The following is a 25,967-nucleotide window of genomic DNA, read 5'->3' on the forward strand; positions in this document are numbered from 1 at the left end:
AACGGCCCACAACCCATGTGGTAGCATGATCACGGCATGGGAAAGCATTATTTTGTCTAAGTTCAAGATGGGCACTAACTTCCGAAAAAGCTGGAATGGAAGGCGACACAATACACAAGTATTACTTTTGCTTAAGACAACCACACCCTCAAAATATGCTCCTTTTAGCATTACTCAAGAATCAAGATATTAATGGCCAAAAAAAAAAGAATCAAGATATTAATATTACTACATACTAACATTAACGTAAGTCTGAAATAATTTTTGAACTTCATTGTCAAAAAAGAAGTAGACAAATTCAAATAAATGATAATAAAACTTTCATATAAGAGATTATATATATTTCTCTCAATCTATCATCAGGTATTAAGTGATGAGAGAAACGTATATACCATTATATAAAAAAGGAATAGACAAATTATACACATATAAAAAAGTTTTTTCTTGTAACACAAGTATTGTTGGTTTCATATAAAGAGCATTAGACCATGGTCCACCTCCGAAGGATATGGGGATAATTTAATGCCATTAAATTTTATATTAAATCACTCCAAGATGTTAGAGCATTGATTCTTTACTGTTGGGGATAAATCTAGATCAACAGCTATGCTTCCCAAAATAATGACCACAGCTAGCATTGCTTACTGCCAAGTATGAAAACCCCCAAAAAGCAGATCAGAAATACCTTACTTCCAAAGCTTCCCATCCCCAATCTTCTTTACCATCACTTTTAACCAATCCCACAACTATGTTGGGATAATTTTTAGTCCCCCCACAGCTTCACCTTTCTGCTTTTTCTCACTTTTTGGACGGCTGTCTGTCACTTTTGTCATCCTATTACAAGCTTTCCACCTAGATTCCTTCACCATTTCCACAGTCTTTGCTCTTATATAAATCTCCCTCCACACCTCATTTTAACTCATCAAATTGTTGGTTTCTAATTTCTATAACAAATATTAGAAAACCAACAACCTTGACATCAATTTATTGATCAGTCCACCAATGGCTACTACCTATTCATACACAAACCAAAACTCATCTCAAAGATCAGTAGCCATGGTGCTGTCTCTGGTATCTGCAATAGTACTTTCACCTCTATATGTGACCAGTACTAGAAACACTGATACAAGATATTATGAATCCAAATGGAGCTCTGGGTTTGTCCTTCCCATGGTTCTTGCTGGACTTATTATTGCCATTAAGACAACTTCTTCATCATCAACACATCAAGGAGGGTCTTTTATTCCCTCTCCAGATCCTTCATGGGTACTGAGAATTGGGAGTTCATGTTGGGGGCTTGCTGGGCTTTTGGTGATGTTAATGCTTCTACTTTCATGGCAAAGTTCTGTGCATGAATTCTTCTGGAGATAAGAGCAATTGATGAAGAGTTCACTTAAGTCTATCTGTTATTGTCTTTCATTTTGATGGGTTTGTAATAGATAGTTATATCAAATAATGTAAGTGGTACACTGGTACCAGTAAATGGAGACTTTTCTTCATCTAAAATATATATGTGTTTACAGTTGTCTCTGATAAAGAAGTAGACAAACTAGCTGCAATTGCAAGGCCAAATCCAGCAGTGTCTATTCAATGCAATTATTACAAACCCAACTATAGAAGATGACATTGTCGGCAACACTAAAATTGAAATAAATTGGTAACTCCGAAAACAGAACTTGATAAACCAATGCATTAAATTGAGACGCTTACAAGTTTGGCTCTTTTGAACTAAAAAATGACCAAATTATCTAAAGAGTTGAGAAGATCAATATTATCTCAAAGTATATATTTTTACATGAGGTGTGTGGAGTGCAGGGGGGTAGGAAATTAAATAACCTATAAGCGTAAAATTGAAAACTTCAAACTAGAAATTAAGCGTTGGCTGTCCATAGAGCTAACCCAATGAGACAAAAGCCTAGCCCAAGTCCATAGATCACTCATGGGTGTCCATAGAGCTAAGCCCAATGAGACACAAGCCTAGCCCAATTCCACAGTCCACTTTGGCAACACTATGCTCCATAGACACAACCCAGTAACCAATCTCTCTCTCTCTCTACTTCTTCTCCGGCTGACCCATCGCCAAAGCCCTAGCATCAGTACCAGAACCCAAAAATGGCCGGCGAAGACGAGGACTTGCCCAGAGATGCAAAAATCGTGAAAACGCTCTTGAAATCGATGGGTGTGGAGGAGCATGAACCTCGCGTCATCCACCAATTCTTGGAGCTATGGTATCGATACGTGGTCGACGTACTCACGGACGCACAGGTCTACTCCGAACACGCCGGCAAGGCCGCAATCGACTGCGACGATATCAAGCTGGCGATTCAGTCCAAGGTCAATTTCAGCTTCTCGCAACCCCCACCAAGAGAGGTAAATCAAACAATTGCAGTCCCTCAGTCCCTTTTCTTCTTCATCTTTTGAATCTGAGTTTGTGTGATGAAATTGAGCTCGACCCATTTTCAGGTTCTGCTGGAGTTGGCGAGGAACAGGAACAAAATCCCATTACCGAAATCGATTGCAGGGGCTGGTGTGGCTCTGCCGCCTGAACAGGACACGTTGATAAGCCCGAATTATCAATTGGGGATTCCGAAGAAGCAAGCAGACCAAGCAGTGGAAGAAATGGAGGAGGATGAAGAAGCTGTAGATCCCAATTCTTCTTCTCAAGAACAACAGAAGGCCTCTGATGTATCAATGGGTACTCCTCAAAGGGTGTCCTTTCCCCTTGCTAAACGTACCAAGTGAGAGTCTTCATGGTATATCAGTGTGTGGGGAAAAAACAGAGGTTTCTTTTTAGTTGTTCAATTACTACAAATGCTGATTTGTATTAGATATTTATACTTTGTAAAAGCATGTTCTGCTTAATCATGATGCTGTATATTTCAAATACCTGGTGCCATTATTCGAAAGACTATTTTTCCTACTTGAAATGTTTCTTTATGTATTTCTTAAAGTACTTGGAATATTTTTCTTTTTTCTTTTTCTACTTGAAATCTTTGAAGCATTTGAATGGTTAGACAATTCCAATTTAAAGAATCTAGTGGTAGAAAGAGAAGACAGTTGTTACAAGTGAGACATATGCTAAAAAGTAAAAACAGTTTCAGGGGCCATAGCCCTTCTTAGTCCCTTCTATGTTCTGCCCCTGACCATCAGACCATGTAGCTGTTCTGCCTATACAAATGCTTTTGACTTATATACACTAGAATGACCGAGTGTCACTGGATACACTATAAAAGGGAGAATCCAGCAGGGTTCAACTTCTCCAGCCCACCATGCTACTAGCAGCAGGCCCTGCATTTGATACACTTATGCCCCGGTCATACATACGCTGAATCTCTTCCCTGTACTCTGTCAAAGACTTGTTGGGAATAGCCGGAGTCAGCTCCACCACATCCCCCATCTGCAGCTTGCATGTAGGATCACTCACTGGCTCGTGGTTCAGCCTAGGCCTTAGGTCTTCCTTCAGCGGGAACCCATATGGTGTCCATCTCAAGCTCCCTCGCCCAACTCTTTCCAGCAGATCCATAACAGTAGAGTTTGCAGGAAACTCTTGCACAGACATCTGCAATATTAGAACATCAAACATGATTAGACTCGTAGTCAATAAATACATGCATGTATACTTTATTGAAAACTAGTGCTGTACAAGGTGCACAATATGGCTATGACCACAGAAGACACCATGCTTAATGAATCATTGCAGATCCGAAAATCAAAATAAATGGTATAGAAACATCAGTTCAAGACTACTCAACCATAAACAAAATAGTCATTGTCCTATTGAGACTTGGAAGTCCCATCATTAAATCTAGATCATGCTTGAAGGAAACTAGAAACCAACCAATTAAACTTACTCTAAAACACACACATATATATATGTATACATTAAGAATTTCTAAAACAAACCTTATCATTCTCTATCATGATGACAAACACCGGCCCATCCTGACCACAGTGGGGTTTGTAAGAATACGGGCAGTCCTCAGAATGAGAAGGAAACGAGCAGGGTGGCTTGCTTGAATCAGCATAACCAATGGACGACCGGTCTCTGCTCATTGCTTCACACTGCCAAGTGACCACCCATCTGGCCCACTCAACCATCTGAAGCACAAATGAGGGGTGCTTACAGTCACCTTCCTTGTATCTCCAATGAGCAGCAAATCCAAACTCAGCTTGCAAATGCATCTCCTTCGTTCGAATTTGCACTTCCAGCGGAACCATGCCTTCACCCATCACCACAGTGTGCAGTGACTGATACCTAAATTATGAAATGAATGTTAGGCGGAGAAAAGTAGCCATAGAAAAAGTACACTAGCACTTTGTGAGTTATGACATACCCATTACACTTGGGTTGAGTTATGTAGTCCTTGAACTTTCCTGGCACCTCAGGCCACAGCTGGTGAACAACTTTCAGTGCTTGAAAACAATCTTCCTCATTTTCAACAATCAAGCGTAGCCCATGAATATCATGAATTTCATCCATGTTCAGCTTCTTTCTGAAAAATAAGCAATTAAATAAATCATGTTAATTTTTATTTAAGCATGGAGAATAATAGGCTATAGCATATGGAGGGAAGGGGAGAGAGAGAGAGAGAGAGAGAGAGAGAGAGAGAGAGAGCATACTTTAACATCTTGCAGTAGATGCTATACAAGCTCTTATGCCGCCCACAGAGAACATGGTAGGAAATGGCTTTATCCTTGAGAGCTCGCTCTAATCTCTCAGTGGCAGAAGTAATCATTGCATCATCAAATGAATCTACAAGCTTAGAGGACAGTTCTTTGTGCTGGTTCGGGTTGAGATGCTTAAAACATAAATTTTCCAGCTGCACCTTCCAGCTAGAGATTCCTAATCGGTTGGCCAAGGGAACAAAAATCTCCAAAGTCTCCTTCGCAAACCTCTGTTGCTTAGCCAAGGGTAATGCATCCAATGTCATCATATTATGTAATCGATCCGCCAATTTAATGAGGACAGCTCTGGCATCTGCCATAGCAAGGAACATGGTATGCAAACGATCTGCCTCAACTGTTTTGCTCGCAGTATTATTATCACGGGCAAGCTTGCTCAAATGACTTAGCTTGGACACCTAAGTAAATGCCATAAAGAACTGGATTAGAAGCTACTAATGGTTAATTATATATACGCGTATATGTTTACATGCATGTATACAGAATGCGGCAAAGTGATGTCAGCAAATAATAAGATAGAACTAAGGTAAGATAATGTTCTTCCACAATCCAAATCCAAATCCAAAGAAGAGAAAAAACCAATAAATAAATAAACCATTCATACTTTCGGTCAAAATACTGAAAAATTAAATGTCCCATCATAACCTTATGGATAGTATATCATTACGTAAATCGCAAGCTGCTTTTTCTATTTTAAGTGACAAGTAAAACACCCTGTAACATGATTTTTAACTTCCACTGCTGAATCAATTGTACAAGACAATCATGTAACAAACAACATGAACCCAATTTGGAATTAATTGATAGCAGGAACAACCAGAACTCTCCCTCTCCATGCATATGCCTGGTATTAGAAACCAACCAAAGTGTCATATCAATTATACTTCTTTTTAAGTGATCACAGTTAACTTTCTATTAATATGGCATCTATGACACCATCTGTGAAAGGTCCAATGGAGATGTTAAGGAAAGCTATGAACAAACTATAAACAATAGCCACTAGATTTCAAATACCATGTAACAATCAACATGCCTTTAGCGTTCAACATTCAAAAACAATTGACAACTACATCTCATACATAAACAAAATTGAAACTTGTTTAATTACTAACATTCAGCAACACAATAGAGTTATGAAAATTCTCACACTCTTACCCCTTCAACTAAATCAGAAACTCCAGCTCCAAATTTCCCAAATATATGGTCGTAACACATAGAAGAATCATCAAGCGTGTCATGCAAAAGCCCTGCAGCAACAACTTTGGAATTAGCACCGATCAATGCCAGCAACACCGCAGTTTCCACACAGTGCTCCAAATACGGATCCCCACTTGCTCGCATCTACAATAAAACAACAAAATACACCACAAAACTTCTCAACCCAATTCACCAAAATCCCAAAATAGAAAAATCCACTCAACATTCAAATAAAAAATTACCTGCCCTCTATGCGCTTTCTCGGCTTGGTAAAAAGCCTTAATAATAAAATCTTCATAGAATATCTTGTGCCGCAATTGAGCACCCAGAAGCAACTCTTTGACATAAGGCTCAGAATTGCCTTCCACAAAACCATCCTCAATATTGAAAGTCAATTCATCAAGCAGAGCTGTTGAACCCAGCTCCAAAGCATCAGTTTGCACCTCGAAACTGGGCGAGTCATAATCTATGCACGAAGAGCCTAAAGCACCCCTCACAAACCCATTAAACAACCCATTACTACCACACCGAATATCTCCATTGCTAACTCTTTCCCGTGCAATTCTCATTGGAGGGCTTCTCGCCGAGCCCGAAACCCCACTACTACTGGACGAAACCGGGCCCTGAAACACAGAAACCGGGCTCTGATCCCTATTCAACGGAGCCCCATTCAACTTGCTCGGCGAGTAGCGAAAGGAGCTACTCAATTCCTTCAATTCCTCGCCTCTGTCGTGCCACAGAGACCCCAATTCCTCTCCTCCACCCGAAAAGCTCGACGAGGACGACGCGTGCTTCACCGACGGCGACGAGAACAAGCACGAAAGCCCACCCATCGCCGCCGGCTTTTGCGACGTGGAGGCCGTCGAAGCGGTCGACGACGAAGATCGAGAGCTCAATTCCAAATCGTGCGTGGCGTGCGCGTTGATCTGGCACGGGTGCGCCGTCGAGCACACACTGCTCGGCGGGCTCGCGTAGAGAGCTATTGTTGGGACCGTCATGGTTGCTTTCTCTGCGACAATTCGGGGGCCTCAGATCACAAACCCAGATCGACAAACCCTTTCACTCAAATTGAATTCTGTCACAGACCCACTTAATTTTCCCGGAAAAATAAACGGTCTCAGACACCCAATTGGATTTCTCAGAGACCCACTGAGTTGATTTTTGAGGTACCCAATTACACAAAGTTTATTTTATTCGCACCCCAATAAAAAAATGAAAGATTGTGAAAAAAGAAAAGTACTGTATAATGAGAAGAAATTGAGCTACAGTACATACAGAATTATAGAAATTCAGCTCAAAAGAAACAAAAGGTAGAGAAAACCCTACGCCTAAATTTCGAGTAGAGTGAGTCAAAGACGCCTAGAAACTTAGAGCCGGCAAGCGAGAGCGAAAGAGAGAGAGAAGAAGAGGAATAAGAAGAAGAAAAGGAAGCTTCTTTCTTCGTCTTTGATTTTTTTGAGAATCTCTCTTCGCTCTCGCTCTGTTTTGTTTTCTTTTCAAGTGGTTATTGCTTAAAGGCCAGGCAAAGGAAATATGAAATGACCGGATTGCCCTGACGATGTAACCGACATAACAGAAGGATATAGGTACCTTTTACAATTTACAGTACCTTTTTAGGCGGGCTTTTTTACTCAAATATCACCTGAACTATAAAGGGTGTGCTTAAATACCACCCAAATTTTTTTTCTTGTCAATTTACCACCTGAACTTTCACATATTGGCCAATTTACCACCTACCGTCATTTTAGTTAATTTTTCTGTTTATTTCAAGGGTATTTTCGTCATTTATATAAAAAAAGCATTTTAAATATTAAAAAAAAAATCTAATTAAACCCCCTAAAAAAAAAGGGTATTTCCATTTTCTATTTTTTTAGTTTTTAATTTTTTTCTAATTATATTTTAAAAAAAGTTTTTAAAATAATAATATTTTTTTATTGTATTCAAGGGTAAAATGGGAAGTTTGGGAAATTTTTTGATGATTTAACAGAAAAATGGATGTTAGGTGGCAAATTAGCACATATTAATAATTTCAGGTGGTAAATTGGCAAGAAAAAAAGTTTGGGTGGTATTTGAGCACACCCCCTATAGTTCAGGTGTTATTTGGGTAAAAAAGCCTTTTAGGCGAGACAAATAGACAATCCGACTCATCTCAGGAAGGTCTGGTTGGGGGGTAAGGTTTGATTAGCGTAACCTTGATCATCTGGAATTTGGATTATTAATCTAATTATGGATTTTAATAAAGTTCCATTAAAAGGAAAAAGGTTCATACAGTAAATGAATTTAGCTGTGTTTCTGTCCTTAATTAGGAAACAAAAGGTAAAACAATAAAAAATTAGGAATAGAATGAATTTGTTCCTGATTAGTTTATGGAGCGTATTGTTAAGGACTGTCATGTAAGTTGTAACCCATTTGGTTTCTCAAATAAAACTTCTTTAACGGCCGCCACAGAAAAAATAATGAATTTTATTAGTAATTCCCACAGCTAATTTCATTATTTGAGTATAATTATCAAGCTTTTATTTAATTATTTTTCTAATCTTTTTTTAGTGTAAATTTTAGTCCAAAACAACGTTTTAATATTAACATTAAAAAAATAAACAGATGATCCTATATATATCATCATCATTATTTAATTAGGTTAACCCATATCTTTTCGTATTGAAGAGTTCAACCAATCTGGAATTATTTTTAACAATGATTGCAGTATGACTCCTTAAACATACAAGAACCAACCCCTTAATTAATCCATATCCCTTAATTAATCCACATCCAAATCAGCAAGAACCAATCGGGCAAGTAACGTGGGTCAATGATCCCAATGGAATATGCAATGCATATATTAGTATAAGAAATTAATACCCATAAATTATTTGCTTTTTGTCTGAGTCCATTGAAATGTGTTCTTTTATCTATTGTTTTTTATTCCGTGCTTATCTCCTTCATTAGTTTTATATTCTTTAATACATTGTGGATAAATAACAAAATAGGGACTCAATGTGGCACCGTTTTAACACTAATTAACGACAGAATAGGACATATCTCACACTTGTGTGCCCATGGTGCATGCAATCATTTAGCTTTTGGTTTAAAGCTAATTATATGGGATTCCAATTTCCACTAGCTATCACAAATCTTGAGGGTGATAATTAATTGATAAGCATTGCATGGACTATAATTTTTTTACGGGCTTCGTAAATTTCAGAAAGGGTCCTATTTAGAATGCAACCTAGGCATACAATTAATGTAAACCTAAGAAAAACTAAGCATGTTGAATAAGAATGGAACAAACCTTAAAACTAAACAAAACCAAGCTTGAAATTTTTGCTTATTTTTTTTTATTTTTGAGGTGGGACCCTGGGATGGAGTTTGAGTCACTACATAATTATGTTGCATCATGAAATTCATGACAAAGGTCATGTGACAACCCAAACAAACCACATTAGGGTGCATGTATATGTGAGCATGTTGCGTGCACATTCGAGTGCATAAATGCTTAGGCTTAATTCATGTGTGATGCATGTCAAGCGATGAGCACACTTAAAGAATTATAAGCTCTATTTAGGTATCATGTGCTTCAAATGCACGCTTAATTATGTTTTTTGAGCATGTCAGGTGCCTTGTGCACACTTACATGCCCATATATGCGTGCTATTAAATAAGTGCACACTTATGTGCTTAATTATGTTTTTTGCTTATATTGCCATTAACTAAACAAACAAATAAATGAGTTCAGAAATTATTAAATAAAATGTTAGTACATCAGTTATTGTTATGAGGAAGAAAAAAAAAGCCAACAAAAAAGAAAATCAAACAATTCCACATAATTCCCCAAACTCAACAAAAATGAAAAACAAAAATATCCAAACAAAATGGCAGGGACAGTATTGACAATTGGCAAGGAATAAGAGATCATTCTCTCTACCTCACTCGAGAAGCACCGGAACATTATAGTCCATGATAAGGACCACCTCTCCACCATATACTTTCATAGTTATCAATTTTATTATTTTCCTAAAAAGGAAAAACTTATTATTTCTCTAAATTTAGATTCATAAATTTACTGTGTTTTTCTATTAGATTCAGCCTGGTGGGGTCCGCACGGCACGGCAGGTGGCACTGTCATGGCACGCAGAGAACAACGCCACATGGTCAGCCGACGCTATAGACACGTGTTCGGAAATGACGGCTATTAGGTGAGCGTTCATTTGAACACGGCCACAGTTGTCAGTTAGAGAAGTCACTCTCGAGTCTCTAGGCACGTGGTCTTTAGCCGAGTCAGCTCCGTGATTGGAGGACGGTCTTTTGGTTTCGTATGATTGTATCAACGGTCAGTTTGAGTTGTGACTCTTGTTGTGGTTTGTGGACTACAATTACTGGGCTGTATGCCTCTATGTGACAATAGCCTCTCAAAGGTAAAAAGTCAAAATAAGTACACCTTGCTATGCTCAATTTTTTCTTTTTTCGTTTTTTGTTTCTTTTGTTTTTTTTCCTATTTTGAGCTGTGGACTGGTCGATTGTCAACACTTAACAGCCAAGCTGGCGTGCTATATTGGAAAAAAAAACCAGCTAAGTTGGATTTTCCCTTTTTATTTTTCCAGAAAGCTAATTTGGATTTTAATGTCATTGACTAACTTGTTTATTTTATGTATTCAAATCGGCACACCACATACTCTAAATTTCATTTGTTTTGACAACTCTCCAATTTGGTTAAATTGAAAGTTACAAGATGGGGATCTTGGCCAAAAAAAAAGTTACAAGATGGGGATAATTTGGGTTTTCTGCCAGTTTAAGTGAGATAAAATCAGTTTAACCAAAACAATTTGGTGTGCGATCATATTGCCACATGATTTTATTAATTCACGTGTTATAATAAGAAATTTATATGTTTAAATTATTGTATTAAAAGTAGTGCTTTTTATGGAAAATGTTTTTATCCAATAACACTTTTTTCAAAAGTGCTTTATTAGAATCATATAAATTTTTTTTGAGTTAATTAGACACGGGCAAACTCACATAAGCGCCAATGAAGGCAATTGCCTCCACTCCCCAAATGGTCCACCCACTCAAATCTTTAATATCCAACATATTCATTGATATAGATATGGGGGCAAGTTAGAGCTCAAAAAAGGAGCAAGATGGGCAAGCTCTATTGGTGTAATTTTTCAAAAAAGTCGCAAATCATTAAAGATCTTCACTAAACACATTTATTCATACAAAAAATAAAAACTAACCACATATATATAATAATGAATGAGGGAAAAATTTGCATGAATATAATTCCAATACTATGTATTCGAGCTGCAATGCATTAGGGATGATAATAATTCTCATCAGGTCGGGTCCCGTTAGGGGACAATTTTAGGGACAAAATGGGGATCGGGGATCAGGTTTTGGGGATTTATTTACCATCCCTACTCTTATTCCCGACCCGATAAGCTATATTTATTAGTTTTTTTAATAAATAAATAAATCTATATAAATATATATAAACTTTTATTTGGTTTGTATGAATTTGTTTTATTTTTATGAAGTTATATGCAATGGGGATTATATTTTACCGATTTGCTATGAAGCTTTAAACTTTATGAACTCTATTTTCTCGATTTTTTGAAAAATATTTATATAATAGATGTTATTTTAGTTGGTAATATTTTAATTGTAGTTGGAAAACAAAATTTTAAGCCCAAAATATATTTATTAAATATAATAGTTGACATTAGTTGTTTTAAAAATGATTTTTGATATTTAAAAAAAAATTATAGGATTCGGAGCGGAGATGGGGATCAAGTCTCCGACGAGGATTCCCCACCCCAATTCCCAATAATGTTTAATGGGTATCAGGGCCGGGATTCCCAAAGAACTTTAAACGGAGATAGGGATGATAGTGTCATCTTTGTCCCCCGACCCATCCCATTGCCATCCCTACCCTTGGATGCATCATAGTTATAGTAATAGTCAATCATTTTTATCACCATAATAAAGTAGAGAAATTGAAAGTTTCTTCATCTTTTCCCACGACAAAAAATTTATGGGTCCCAACTGATTATCGACACTACTCCAAAACTATACCATATTTGACTCTTTGAGCCTCAAGGTAAAATTTTTGACACTTCACCATAAAACTATTAAAAAATTAATTTCTCCATTAGTTATGCACGTGGCATTATACTGGCAATTTCGGATTTTATTGAGTATTTACTAATCATCCATGACAAATATTAGTTAGTAATGAGTCTTGGTAATTAGAAATTAACTACCCATGACAATAATTGAAAATAAGGAAATGGAAAATTTGGCAAAGAGGAATGATGGATGCGCATGCAAACGTGAGTGAAGCTTGTTGTTCTTGCGTATGAAACTGTTGCCAAAGCGTGGAAGCCAACTCATGCATATGTTGGCATGTAGCATATGCATGCTTTCGATTTCCATGCACGCTACGATTAATTTGATAGAGACCACTGAACCAAACTTTAGGAATTAAATTGTCTTGCTGACTTTTATTTCTTTAACACTACGGTTACATGCATTTTTCAAATTAAAAAGAATATTAATGAAGCACGAACCCGGGAAAATTGAGATAATGATTGTGATTTTTTCTTTGTTCAATCAATATTTCTTTTGACATTAAATTCATGCATTCATGAAAGGGCCATGAAATAGGATTCAAATAATTGGCTTATAAAGAACTAGAGCCTAGAGGTACACACGTTACATGATATGAAATTTACCATGATTTCGGATAAATTTTAATCAATAGACATGTCAAATAATTTCAAGTGTTTTCACATTATTAAAGGTTGAATATAGAATATTTAAGTTTACAATAACTCGTCTCATGCTCATTCTTTTAACATTAAATTATTCATGTATTTTTTTTATTTATGAAGGAATTTTTTTTCTTTTGGGCACAAAAAAGTAAAGCTATACTAATTTGAAATCTTCCCTTTTTTTTTTTTGGCCAGGATACTAATTTGAAATCTTCAATTGGTATAGTTGGGAAGGAAAATTTAACCTTAAGACTATAGTCATATATAGTTACCAACTGAACTATATATGCTTCAATCACCATACAGCTCTCCAAGTTTGTTACTTGTCCAATAAATCTCTGATATTATATTCTCATTTTAACCTATGGAAAGAAACACTTTATTTGCACGCTTTTATACTTTATATGGGTTCATCTTCCCATCACAATCACATGCCAAGATAGAAAAGCATGGTTTATTCATATTAAATTTGCACAGACATGGATATGAGCAATATTTTAGTGATTATGGTAGTCAAAGTGCATTCTATTTTTGTATTTGAAAATGAGTTATCTATTTAGGAAATAATTTTAACTTTCCCTCAAAATTTATTCATATAAACCTATAAGGCTATAAGGAGGTTATTTTTTGTATATATTGTCTATGAAGTGAGGTAGCTAGCAATTACCATGTGTAGGTTGGGCCCTATGCATAAGGGCCTTAGGAGAGATGTTCAAAACGAAGAATTACAAGAACTATTTGCATGTTGGGCCCTAATCCTTGGGCCTTAAGAGAGATCTTTATAAAGAAGGATAATAAGCACTATTTATAGGCTGGGCCTTGGGATTATGTTAGAGTGAGCAGCCTATACAACACATAACAAATCATCCATATCAAACCACCAAGGATCTATGGTATCTAAAATTACAATGAAATTTGTGGAATATAGTTTCAATTTTGTCAATCTTATCTTGTAATTAAGACCAAATTAATTTTTATAAAATTAATTTTTTAAATAGTCGAAGAAAAAATTTTCAAATGGGATAGTCGTATCACGTGTATGGTACGATCACTTAGTACTACGATAACATGTGTATTTGTATTTAAAAAAATTGTAAACTTTATTTGAAATAAACACACATATTAGTATATCATTAGAAGTTGCACCATTCACTTAACATGCTTATATTATCAAAGAATCTCTCACATTTCATAATTAATTCAATGAGGAGAGCATGGTGATCTAATTCATTATAGTACAAATTATACATGCCATAATTTATGGCTTTTGCTTTATTCTTCACACTATTATTATTAATAAAAAAATCATGTTCCTTATCATGTTTAAAATATTTAACCAAAATTTTGAATGCTTTTTTATTCTCTGATTAAGATTGTATTCACTTTATGCAACCAATCTCTTATGCTATTAACCGCTCGTTTTTTCTTTTTCGGATATTCAACATTAAAGTGATTGGCGGCGCCTCTAAGCGCTCAGCCATGCAAATTTTGTTATTTCTGATCGCTTGACACTTTATTTGTTGACATGTTTAAAATGTCTAATCAAAATTTGAATTTTTTATATTCTCCAAGTAAGATTGATATGAAATTCCTGCAGCCAGTTTCTTATGCGATTAAATGTACTTTTTTTTTTTTTTCTTTTTCAGATATTCAACACCAAGAGATTTGTAGCATCATTAAGTGCTCATATTTGCAAACTTTGTTGGTTTTGATTATTCACTACTTAATTTGTCAAGTTAATATTTGGTTTTAACTCTAAAATTTAAAACCATACAAATATTCTTAGTTTTGAGCTTGTGATCAAGGGCGGATCTACAAAGGAGCAACATAGGTCAATTGACCTCATGAGCTCAAATTTCTTTCCTTTGATCTTACATTCTTGACCCTATAAATATTAGTTTGATCATTCAAATTGGGAGGAACATGTTTGTTGAAATGCCAGACAACTGATTTTGTGAGAAGAGTTTTGTTTTGATCAACATAAAGTTATATGAGTTTGTTGTTTAAAGAAGTAGTAAATACAAAAATGGAACAATTATCGTTAAGAAATTTGAAGAAATGCTGAGACCTTAATATTTTATAAATGTTGGATATTGTAACCTATCATTGTTGCTGACATTGTGAGCATTGTATCATTAGTTTTGTCACATATGTTCCCCTCAAATTTATTAAGAGTTCCATCTAAAATTTGGCAACAACATATGGTTAAGTTGGAGCTGATTGAGAATTTATAGTTTGTATTTCAAAACTTTAAAAGTTATTTTTTCTCACCAACTGAATCGCTAAGGAGAAGAGAAGAAGTTATTTCTTTATCTTGTCACACGTGGAAACGTTCTTGAATCCGCCACTGCTCGTGATGTAATTAGCTAGTTTTTATTTCTGTTGGGCTGTATTAGCCCTCAAGCTATTAAAAAAAAAGGGTTTCTATTAGCACACTTTTTTTTTGCACACCCTTTTCTGAAAAAAAAAAAAAAAACTTAAGGAAAAAGACCACTTTGGCCCTCCCTCACCCCCACACCTCATCCTCATCTCCCCCCCTCCCCCCCCGGTACACACCCTATTCCCATCCCCATCCTTATCTCCATCTTTTTTTTTTTCTTCTTCACCGTCGAAGCTCACCCCCACCCCAACCACCTCCCCCAAGCCTTCCCCTTCTCTCCTCTCCTCTCTGGCTCCTCTCTCCTTGCCACCTTTCAATCCCTTCTCCCCCTTGCCACCTTTCAATCCCTTATCCCCCTCCTCCCCGCATGCACCAGCCACTACCTGCAGACAGCCAAAACAGCCACCACTACTACCCTCTCTCTCTCTCTCTCTATCTCTCCTTCCTTCTCTCCTCTCACCCAGGCAGACAACCAAAGGTCAAAAAAAAAAAAAAATTGCAGCGAGTTCGGCAGACCAGTGCCGAACCCGGTGGTTTCATTCGACAGGTACCCGCCGAATAGAATATGATTGTTCGGTGGGTACCTGTCGAACGAAACTGGTGGTTTCGGTATTGGTTCGCCGAACCACTTGCAATTTTTTTTTTTTAAGTTTTTTTCTCTCCGGTGATGGTGAGCTAGCTGGAGGAGCAGTTGTGGAGTGGGTCGGGTGAGGGTGAGGGTGAGGGTGAGGGTGAGGGTGGGGGAGGGGGTGGGGGAGGGAGGAAGGTGGTCGGGGTAGGGGGAAGAAAAAGAAGAGAGAGTGGGGGTGGGGAAAGAGAGAGAAAGGGAGAGAGGAGAGAGGGGCAGAGAGGGGGTGGGGTGGTCGCCGGTGGTGGTAGGCTGCTCGGCGTGGTCAAGGATGGGGTGTGTGTCGGAGAGAGGAGAGGTGGGGAGGGAGGTGGTCGGGGATGGGTGTGTGCCTGTGTGTGTGTGTGTTTTTTTTTTTTTTTTTCTGTTTAGGAAGAGTGTGCAAAAAAAAAAAGGGATGGGGGTATAAGGTCTTTTTTCTTGAATTTTTTATTTTTTTTTTTGTAAAAAAGGGTGTGCAAAAAGAAAAAGAAAAAATGTGCAAATACTAGCACTACAAAAAAATTGTACTTTATTTTGCCAAGAAAATCCAGGCGTATTTATGTAATTTGGCTTCCAATAAATTGCAAGTAACCCAGCTGTATTTTCAATTCTGGCCTTCTTCCTTCATTCACACTTGACAGTCACTACTGTTTCTCTCTTTCTCAAGTTTACCTGTGGAAGACCGCAAAGACTAAAAAACTATAAATTGGACCCCCCAAGCCTTCCCCTCCTCTCCTCTCCTCTCTGGCTCCTCTCTCCTTGCCACCTTTCAATCCCTTCTCCCCCTTGCCACCTTTCAATCCCTTATCCCCCTCCTCCCCGCATGCACCAGCCACTACCTGCAGACAGCCAAAACAGCCACCACTACTACCCTCTCTCTCTCTCTCTCTATCTCTCCTTCCCTCTCTCCTCTCACCCAGGCAGACAACCAAAGGTCAAAAAAAAAAAAAAAAATTGCAGCGGGTTCGGCAGACCAGTGCCGAACCCGGTGGTTTCATTCGACAGGTACCCGCCGAATAGAATATGATTGTTCGGTGGGTACCTGTCGAACGAAACTGGTGGTTTCGGTATTGGTTCGCCGAACCACTTGCAATTTTTTTTTTTTTAGTTTTTTTCTCTCCGGTGATGGTGAGCTAGTTGGAGGAGCAGTTGTGGAGTGGGTCGGGTGAGGGTGAGGGTGAGGGTGAGGGTGAGGGTGGGGGAGGGGGTGGGGGAGGGAGGAAGGTGGTCGGGGTAGGGGGAAGAAAAAGAAGAGAGAGTGGGGGTGGGGAAAGAGAGAGAAAGGGAGAGAGGAGAGAGGGGCAGGGAGGGGGTGGGGTGGTCGCCGGTGGTGGTAGGCTGCTCGGCGTGGTCAAGGATGGGGTGTGTGTCGGAGAGAGGAGAGGTGGGGAGGGAGGTGGTCGGGGATGGGTGTGTGCCTGTGTGTGTGTTTTTTTTTTTTTTTTTTTTTTTCTGTTTAGGAAGAGTGTGCAAAAAAAAAAAAAGATGGGGTATAAGGTCTTTTTTCTTGAATTTTTTATTTTTTTTTTGTAAAAAAGGGTATGCAAAAAGAAAAAGAAAAAATGTGCAAATACTAGCACTACAAAAAAATTGTACTTTATTTTGCCAAGAAAATCCAGGCGTATTTATGTAATTTGGCTTCCAATAAATTGCAAGTAACCCAGCTGTATTTTCAATTCTGGCCTTCTTCCTTCATTCACGCTTGACAGTCACTACTGTTTCTCTCTTTCTCAAGTTTACCTGTGGAAGACCGCAAAGACTAAAAAACTATAAATTGGACCCAATCCAAACCCACCCCTGCTCTAGGGTTTTCTCTCCCACACACAAACACAACCCACAGAGACACAAAAACCCTAGCTTCTTCTAACACACATTCTCATAAAGACTTCAAATTGATCTGATCCAATAAAGAAAAACACAACAAAGGTAAGCTCTCAGAAACCTCTCAATCTCTCTCTGTCTTTCTCTCTTTCTCTCTATCTCTCATTCCCCCTATACCCTTTTCGATATTCATTGGATTCTGAAAGCCCACGGAACCCTTTGTGAAAAACCCAGATAGGAAAACCGTAATTTTCTTGGAAAAACACCTAATCGTTGGAAGAAAATTGAAACTTAGAAAGAAAATTTTATTTGGGTTTTGGACCTAAGGGGTTTTAGGTCCATGGATGATCTGGAAAAAGCAATACTTATACTGTTTGATGAATCGGGCACCGTTCATTCTGAGCTGAAACAGAAGGCAAAGGAATACTGTGATAAAATTAAGGAAGAACAATCAATCTGTAGTCTCTGCGTTGAAAGGATATGCTTTTCGAACTTAGTTCAGGTCCAGTTTTGGTGTTTACAGACTCTTCATGAGGTTATTAGGGTCCGGTACTCAGCTATGAGTCTAGATGAGAGGTATTTGATCAGAAAGTCAGTGTTTTCAATTGCATGTTTAGGTGGAATAGATGATAAGAGTACTGTTAGGGTTTTAGAAGGTCCTGCATTTATAAAGAACAAACTTGCTCAAGTTTTGGTAACTTTGATTTATTTTGAGTACCCGTCAATTTGGTCATCGGTGTTTGTCGATTTTTTGTCACAATTGAGTAAAGGCGCAGTGGTCATTGATATGTTTTGTCGGGTTTTGAATGCATTGGATGAGGAAGTGATTAATTTGGACTACCCTCGGACGGCTGAAGAACTAGCAGTGGCAGGGCGGATTAAGGATGCGATGAGGCAGCAGTGTGTAGCTCAAATAGTCAGAACTTCGTATGATATCGTGTCTATGTATAGGAACTCTGATCAAGACCTTTGTACTAATGTACTAGATTCGATGAGTAGGTATATTTCTTGGATTGATATTGGATTAATTGTGAATGATGCATTTATCCCGTTATTGTTTGAGTTGGTTTTGGTTGATGGGCTCTCCGAACAGCTACGTGGTGCTGCAGCTGGGTGTTTGTCAGCAGTAGTATCAAAAAGGATGGATCCACAGTCAAAACTACCTCTGTTGCAGAGTCTTCAAATACGTCGGGTTTTTGGGCTAGTAGCAAAGGATAGTGACTCAGAGTTGGTTTCCAAAATAGCTGAATTGCTTACTGGGTATGCGGTTGAGGTTCTAGAATGCTTTAAACGGCTAAATTCTGAGAATGCTAAGGGTGTTTCAATGGAGCTCTTGAATGAAGTTTTGCCCTCTGTATTTTACGTGATGCAGAACTGCGAGTTGGACTCAACATTTAGTATTGTGCAATTTCTTTCAGGTTATGTTGCGACAATGAAGACTCTTTCCCCATTGAGGGAAACACAGCTACTTCATGTGGGTCAGATTTTGGAAGTAATCCGTTCACAAATCCGCTATGATCCCGTGTACCGTGAAAATCTTGATATGTTGGATAAGATTGGAAGGGAGGAGGAAGATAGGATGACGGAGTTTAGAAAGGACTTGTTCGTGCTACTGCGCACTGTAGGTCGTGTAGCACCTGATGTTTGTCAGATATTTATTAGAAACTCATTGTCTACTGCTGTTGCATCATCATCAGACTGGAATGTTGAAGAGGTGGAAGCTGCACTTTCGCTTTTCTATGCATTTGGAGAGTCATTAAACGGTGAGGCAATGCGAACTGGGAGTGGTCTCTTGGGTGAATTGGTGCCAATGCTTTTATCTACAAGGTTCCCTTGCCATTCAAATAGGCTAGTTGCACTTGTGTATCTGGAAACAGTAACAAGATATATGAAGTTTGTACAGGAGAATACCCAATATATTCACATGGTTTTGGCTGCGTTTCTTGATGAAAGAGGTATACACCATCCAAATGTCAATGTGAGTCGAAGGGCAAGTTATCTGTTTATGAGGGTTGTGAAATTGCTGAAACTGAAGCTTGTTCCATTTATAGAGAATATTTTGCAGGTATGATAATGAACAGTTGTTCTCGTACTGCTTTCCTCAACACTTCATTAATTTTCTTTCACTCTTTATTTTTATTTCCCTTGATTGGCTCTCATAAACTTTACCATTCATTACTTCACCTTCACCCCATCTCTGCTAAATTGATTCAAATGGATTTTTCAGAGTCTGCAAAACACAGTCGCTGGATTTACAAGTATGGATTATACATCAAAAGAGCTTTCAGGATCTGAAGATGGTAGTCACATTTTTGAGGTATTCACTTAATATTTTTTGACATGTGTCATGCCTTATATGTGCGTGCATGAGTGTGTTTGTGAAGTGGAAGGAAGTATTCTCAGTAGAGGCTTGTTCCGTTCTAATGTGTATCCTGTCTCTTTGCAGGCAATTGGTTTATTGATTGGCATGGAAGACGTACCACCGGCAAAGCAGTCTGATTATCTCTCTTCACTTCTTACTCCTCTTTGTCAGCAGGTTGTATTTGAATTGCAGTTGTAAAATCAATAATTTCTTGGGTGTCACCCCCTTCTTTCCACCCCTAAAATTTCTTTTATGACTCAATTTGAAGGACCAATTAAAATGTGAGATATGTATATAACATAGTCTTCTTACCATCTAGGTCGAAGCATTGCTCATGAATGCCAAAGCATTGACTCCTGAAGAGGCACCTCAAAAAATTGCTAATATTCAGCAGATAATCGTGGCAATTAATTCTCTTAGCAAGGTTCTTCAACATCCTTTGATCTTCTAGCTAATTTGTTGCTTGGGTGTAGTTATGTAAATATCTCTAAACAAGTTTATAAAATCGTTCACCAATTCACTCATAATATTTGGTAAAACACAAGAGTTTTCTGTTGCATTTGCTTTTCCCCTTTTTCCCAGTCCTGTCAGTGAGTTTAATAAGCACTGTGTGTTTTCAGAAAATTCACTATGTTTTCCTCTCAAAAAAGAAATTCTCTATGATTGGGTGCTTAGAGATTTGTAGTCATATACATGAAATTGTTCTGCTGATAGCCTGATATGTCATCCAGGGTTTCAGTGAGCGCCTTGTAACTGCTAGTCGCCCTGCAATAGGTCTCATGTTCAAGCAGGTTGGTATTTCATATATTTCTTTTGTTCACCTTCCTTTAAGTACACGGTCTTATTAAATTTGAATGCTTTTTTTTTTCTTCGAAATTAAAATTGTGGATATGAGGGCTTATGAGGTTGTTGTTAATCATTGTCTCTAGATCTTAGTCTCTGCCCATTTGATGAACTTTATGATCAACACTCCTGAGTTCTCTGATATTTTAATACAGATTAATAACATTTCAATCATGCAATTTTCTTTGTTCAAAGTATATTTTGGATAGTTGATTACTTATAAGGTTTTTTCAAATCTTGAAAATGGGTGGTGTGTGGGGTGTTTCATATGGACTGTTATTATAGTCTGCTAATTAGTGATGATTGGCATATGGATGGGAACTATTACTGCCATAGAAGTGCTTGTGGTGAAACTGTCTCAATATTTTCATGGCTTAACAATTTGTTTTTTTTTTTTCCATCGTTATCCAGACATTGGATGTTCTCCTTCAAGTACTTGTTGTGTTTCCTAATATAGAGCCCTTGCGAAGTAAGGTAAAGAGTTCTTTGTGAGATAAGGAGTCCTTCAAGTACTTTGTTTTGGTATTTTATCCTCTGTTACCTGATGCTAGTGTATGCGGTATCCAGGTCACATCATTTCTACACCGAATGGTAGACACTTTAGGAGCATCCGTCTTTCCTTACCTCCCAAAGGCACTGGAGCAACTGCTTGTGGATAGTGAGGTAGAAAACAGTTCTGATTAAATTATTCAATTTGATTTTGATTTTAAGTTCAAATCTGAATTAGCTAACAAATTTATTGGTAAAAAAAAAGAAAAAATAGAGAATTTTTTTTTTTGCATGGCATTATGTACTCATAGAAATGCCTTTACAGCAGAAATCCACCAAGAAAAAAAATTGGAAAATAACATTTCTGTGTCACATAATGTATGCACGAGTTGTCTTCTCATTGTTTTGTTGACATCACGATTGATTGTGGATCATATTTCGATGCAGCCAAAGGAGTTGGTTGGTTTGCTTATATTACTTAATCAACTGATATGCAAGTTCAACACATTATTCCGCGACATATTGGATGAAGTATTTCCTGCTATTGCTGGTAGGATATTAAATATTATTCCGGTAGATGCATTCCCTTCAGGACCTGGATCTAATACTGAGGTATGTGACACTGTTTTGAGACAATACAATGATACTTGGTGCTTTTAATTCATAAATAACTGCTTAATGCTTTTTTCAGCTTTAGAATGACCTGTTCCTTATATTAAGCATATTATCTATTTTAACAAATTTTATGATAACAGTGACTGGGCATTTTCTTATTAGTCATAAATGGGGTCTTATCAGTCTCATTGAATCATTAAACAAAGGTTGACTCCTTAGATGATTGATTTGTGTCTTTCCCCCCTTTTTCCATCTTTTATGAGCCATCTAAGTTAATGTATACTTTGATTACAGATCAATCATACTTAGGCATACCTGTGGTCAGAACAGTAATGCATCACTCAGAACAATATATTTTTTTGGTTTTTTTTTGGGGGGGGGGGGGGGGATAAAAAATAGGGAAAAGAAGACATTAACTTAGGCAATTAAGGTGCTCAACATCAAATCCAAAGTTATGATGTGGGTTTCATTTGATCATATATAGTAATATCTTTCATTTACGCTTATTCTTGTCCAATCTTAAGTTGTAATGAGTTGCTTGTGTGTGCTGCCTGGGGATCCAAAACTACTTTAGGTCATCATTGTAACATTAATTAAACAGCATTGAAAGTGTGTTTATTGAGTTTGAATCTCAAGGCTGAGATTTTTAATACTTTATTTCAAGATTCTGTTCTCCTTGTAGGAAAATCGCGAATTGGAAGAACTTCAGCGAACATTATATACATTTCTTCATGTGATAACTACACATGATCTATCTTCTGTTTTCCTATCCCCCAAGAGTAGGAGCTACTTACAGCCAATTATGCAGTTGCTTTTGTTCACGTCTTGTAAACACAAGGATATACTTGTAAGAAAGGTATGTGTACTTGTCTTTACCTTTGTAAATTTGGGTTTTTTTTATTTATTTATATTTTTTAATCTAATTATGGATGCATTAGGATACCTTTTAACATATTTTAATCTGTAACTTAGGCATGCGTACAGATATTCATTAGATTAATCAAAGATTGGTGTGTGATGCCTAATGGTGAAGAAAAGGTAAGAGCTTACCTTTTGTCCTCCTACTTGTTTATGTTAAAATATTTTCCCTTTCATCTTAAAACTTGTCCTTGTTTTTCAGGTACCTGGTTTCCAGAGTTTTATAATAGAGACCTTTGCTACAAACTGTTGTTTATACAGCTTGCTTGACAACTCCTTCGAGTTTCGTGACGCAAATACTGTAAGATTAGAATACTACTGTTTCTGATATTTCTATTGATAGTCTGCCTTGTTATTGTGTTTATATACACTATTGGTCCGATATCAGTAAATTATGTTCAAATTAAAGAACTGAAGGGTGACTGAAATGGAATGACTAACATCAGTTCTTTTGGTTGGAAACTTGAAATACACCATAAAAGGAAGACTGGAGGAATAACTTTGCTGACTACTAAGCAGATTTGAAGATAGAACTGTTCCTTTTTTAATAATATATCATATTTGAGAAGTTCTTCATTTGAGCCAATGAATTATAACTTACCAACATACATACATATATATATATATATTTTGAAGAAAGAAACATTTTATTAACAAAACACAAACAGTACACCTCAGTGTAAGTGAGAATTGGGAATGACTTTGTTATTTTCTAGATTTTTCATAATATTTAATTATTTGTGAAGTCCTGACTAAAAAAAAAAAATTATTTGTGAAGTTTTTCATTTGATAAGTTGAGTTAATGGTGTGGTAAAATAGGTAATAAGAACCGTCAGCTAGAGAGGTAAGCTACAATTGAATGGATTGTTCAGTGATTTTTGCATTTGATTGAATGCAATACATAGGATTGTTATTTTAAATTTTTATTTAGTGGAATGGTGATGCGCTCTCTTCTATAGTTACCTTGTATATGTATTTTATTATCGGTCTATATAATTGAGAAGTTATATAGGTTTAATAACTGATAACAAAAGTGACATTTAAGCAGCTGCATTAGGTAAAAGTTGACGTTTTACATATAAAAGAGTAAATTTTTTTTAAGCGTCTTTTTATTCTAATAGCCTGGTTATTTCCCATTATAATGTTAAAAAATTACTCAAACATTGCTCAATAATGATGTTTGTTATGGATTTTTGATTCATTTTATTGCTGCATACTTACCTTGGAAATTGTTATTTTTATTTGTGGCAGCTTGTTTTGTTTGGAGAAATTGTATTGGCTCAGAAGGTCATGTATGAAAAGTTTGGCAATGATTTTCTAGTTCATTTTGTCTCAAAAGGTTTTCCAGCAGCACATTGCCCCCGGGATTTGGCTGAGAAATATTGCCAGAAGTTGCAGGTATAAGAAAAGTGGCCCTAGATTTTTTAAATTATTTTTTGGTATGCTTTAGATTATTTTGAACCATGAGTTTTAGTGGACCAAATAAAAAAGTCTTTTCTTTTCTTTGTTTATGCATTTTGTCATTTGTGTCTTCATTTGTTCCTGTGGAACTGTTTCAGCACATATATTCCCTAGGAGTGGTGCTAATACTCCCTTTGGTTATTTTATGAGATACTCTGATTTTGTAACTGGTTATGGGTAAAACCTCCATGGATTTTATTAATTAAGCATTCTCTAATACACCCTTTGGCGAACCATGCTCTATCCATTGTGTTGTTTCCCTTAAGAGTTTTCTATTTGTAATATGATATTATGACAGATGTCATGGATGGTGATGTTTATCATTCATGTTAATGTAATCTTGTCATCTAAAATATTGTTTTGTTGTCCATCTTTTTTGTGCAGGGTAGTGACATTAAGGCATTGAAGTCATTCTACCAGTCACTTATTGAAAACTTAAGGCTTCAGCAGAATGGGAGCCTTGTTGTCAGATAGCATTGTCACAGTGGACAAATGACACTATCTCATGTCAGAATGTTCCCAGTTTTTGTTTTGTTCGGAATTCTGGCAATGCATTTTTGTTCACCGAAGGTACCTATAGCTGCTGGTGTATCTGTGCTGATTTGTTGTATATATTTGGAATTGTTTTTTTTTTTTTTTGGTCAATTTGCTATCTTGTACTTACTCTAGTAAATGTTGCAGGTTCTTTCTGTATATAGCTTTTGTGCGGCTATGTTATGGACGAGGTTTAGCTTGTAAATCATGGGCGGAACGTAGAGGGAGGCCATGACGCCTGCAAACTTTTGAAAATAAATCACTTTAAGTTGTAAAAAATCAATGTTGAGCATGTGTGTTGCTTGATCTTTACAGTAATGGGTAAAATAAGAGTTCTTTTTTTCTTTTCTTTTTTTGTTGTATTTAATTGATTAATCTTGCTTTTTTGTTTCTGTTAAGAGTGGGTTTATTTGAAGAGTAAACTATTCAAAACCCCCTAATTAGAGTTTAGTTATTTCAAAACCTCCACCCTTATTAAAAATAATTCAAAACCCCCTATTAGTCATTTAAACTCTCCCAAAACCCCCTGGTCAACTAACATCCACTTATATTTGACCCACATTTTTTTAAATATTCCTATTATAACCCTGTTATTCAAATCAGTTTTTTTTTTTTTTTTAATTTCTCTCATCCTCATCCTCACGCTCTCTCTCTCTCTCTCTCTCTCTCTCTCTCTCTCTCTCTCTCTCTCATTCCCGCACCTTCTCTGTTCTCTCTCCTCCGCGCGCGGCTGTCGTCGGCGCGTGTGGTGTCGTCCGGCAACGGTTGCCAGCAAGACCACCACCATCAGCTTCGTCTTTCTCTCCTCTTTCTCCCTCTGTCATCACTCGCCCCGAATCAAGCCCAAACAGCCCAGATCGCCGCGACTACGATCGGTGGTGCTCGCCGGCGATCTGCCTTTTTCGACGGAGTTGGAATGCCGGACCACCCAAGTCTTCTTCCTCTCGACGTCCTGAGCACGATGGTATGCTCGGATTCTCCATTCGATCAGCCACGGCGGTAGATCGATGCCACAAAGGCCGCGGCTTCTCCGCCGGCGATCTGCCTTTTTCGGCGGAGTTGGAATGCCAAACCACCCAAGCCTTCTTCCTCTCGACGTCCTGAGCACGATGGTGTGCTCGGATTTTCCATTTGATCAGCCACGGCGGCAGATCGAAGCCACAAAGGCCGCGGCTTCTCCGCCGGCGATCTGGCTTTTCCGGCAGCCATTTCCGTCGAGTCAGGTACTAATATTATTCTCTTCATTGTACTCTTCAATGCTATGTGTTTGGATTGGACCAATTGCTG

General features: G+C 37.4%; 3 protein-coding genes across 3 annotated transcripts; 2 read left to right on the plus strand and 1 right to left on the minus strand.

Moving 5' to 3' along the window:
• Positions 1 to 1,636: 1,636 nt before the first annotated feature.
• LOC147287504 (transcription initiation factor TFIID subunit 9-like) lies at positions 1,637 to 2,912 on the plus strand. Its single transcript, XM_086239747.1, has 2 exons — positions 1,637 to 2,370; positions 2,464 to 2,912. The coding sequence occupies exons 1-2, from the start codon at positions 2,113 to 2,115 to the stop codon at positions 2,740 to 2,742; spliced, it is 537 nt and encodes a 178-aa protein (XP_086095873.1). The 5' UTR covers positions 1,637 to 2,112; the 3' UTR covers positions 2,743 to 2,912.
• Positions 2,913 to 2,999: 87 nt separating this feature from the next.
• LOC147287505 (putative GTP diphosphokinase RSH2, chloroplastic) lies at positions 3,000 to 7,340 on the minus strand. Its single transcript, XM_086239746.1, has 6 exons — positions 6,123 to 7,340; positions 5,839 to 6,024; positions 4,621 to 5,081; positions 4,335 to 4,493; positions 3,904 to 4,255; positions 3,000 to 3,559 (listed from the first exon to the last, which is right to left on the minus strand). Exons 1-6 carry the CDS (start codon positions 6,876 to 6,878, stop codon positions 3,251 to 3,253), a joined length of 2,223 nt encoding a protein of 740 aa, XP_086095872.1. The 5' UTR covers positions 6,879 to 7,340; the 3' UTR covers positions 3,000 to 3,250.
• A 9,993-nt stretch (positions 7,341 to 17,333) lies between these two features.
• On the plus strand, positions 17,334 to 25,089 carry PSD (ARM repeat superfamily protein). Its single transcript, XM_086242373.1, has 14 exons — positions 17,334 to 19,523; positions 19,686 to 19,775; positions 19,905 to 19,994; positions 20,140 to 20,244; positions 20,552 to 20,611; positions 21,075 to 21,137; positions 21,231 to 21,326; positions 21,600 to 21,764; positions 22,450 to 22,623; positions 22,740 to 22,805; positions 22,888 to 22,986; positions 23,937 to 24,083; positions 24,531 to 24,716; positions 24,828 to 25,089. The coding sequence occupies exons 1-13, from the start codon at positions 17,799 to 17,801 to the stop codon at positions 24,618 to 24,620; spliced, it is 2,970 nt and encodes a 989-aa protein (XP_086098499.1). The 5' UTR covers positions 17,334 to 17,798; the 3' UTR covers positions 24,621 to 24,716; positions 24,828 to 25,089.
• Positions 25,090 to 25,967: the final 878 nt, after the last annotated feature.

This window comes from Dryas octopetala, chromosome 4 (assembly GCF_963921425.1).
Source record: "Dryas octopetala chromosome 4, drDryOcto1.1, whole genome shotgun sequence".
In the NCBI taxonomy this organism is placed as follows: Eukaryota; Viridiplantae; Streptophyta; class Magnoliopsida; order Rosales; family Rosaceae; genus Dryas; species Dryas octopetala.

What these genes read in the sequence shown, in the direction of transcription:
- LOC147287504 (XM_086239747.1), top strand. Translation starts at nt 2,113, where the DNA reads ATGGCCGGCGAAGACGAGGACTTGCCCAGAGATGCAAAAATCGTGAAA. An exon ending in CGCAACCCCCACCAAGAGAG is followed by an intron (nt 2,371 to 2,463) that starts GTAAATCAAACA and finishes ACCCATTTTCAG; the next exon opens with GTTCTGCTGGAGTTGGCGAG.
- LOC147287505 (XM_086239746.1), bottom strand. Translation starts at nt 6,878, where the DNA reads ATGACGGTCCCAACAATAGCTCTCTACGCGAGCCCGCCGAGCAGTGTG. An exon ending in TTTCTGATTTAGTTGAAGGG is followed by an intron (nt 5,082 to 5,838) that starts GTAAGAGTGTGA and finishes GCATTTACTTAG; the next exon opens with GTGTCCAAGCTAAGTCATTT. An exon ending in TCATGATAGAGAATGATAAG is followed by an intron (nt 3,560 to 3,903) that starts GTTTGTTTTAGA and finishes CTAATATTGCAG; the next exon opens with ATGTCTGTGCAAGAGTTTCC.
- PSD (XM_086242373.1), top strand. Translation starts at nt 17,799, where the DNA reads ATGGATGATCTGGAAAAAGCAATACTTATACTGTTTGATGAATCGGGC. An exon ending in TTATAGAGAATATTTTGCAG is followed by an intron (nt 19,524 to 19,685) that starts GTATGATAATGA and finishes TGGATTTTTCAG; the next exon opens with AGTCTGCAAAACACAGTCGC. An exon ending in AATATTGCCAGAAGTTGCAG is followed by an intron (nt 24,084 to 24,530) that starts GTATAAGAAAAG and finishes TTTTTTGTGCAG; the next exon opens with GGTAGTGACATTAAGGCATT.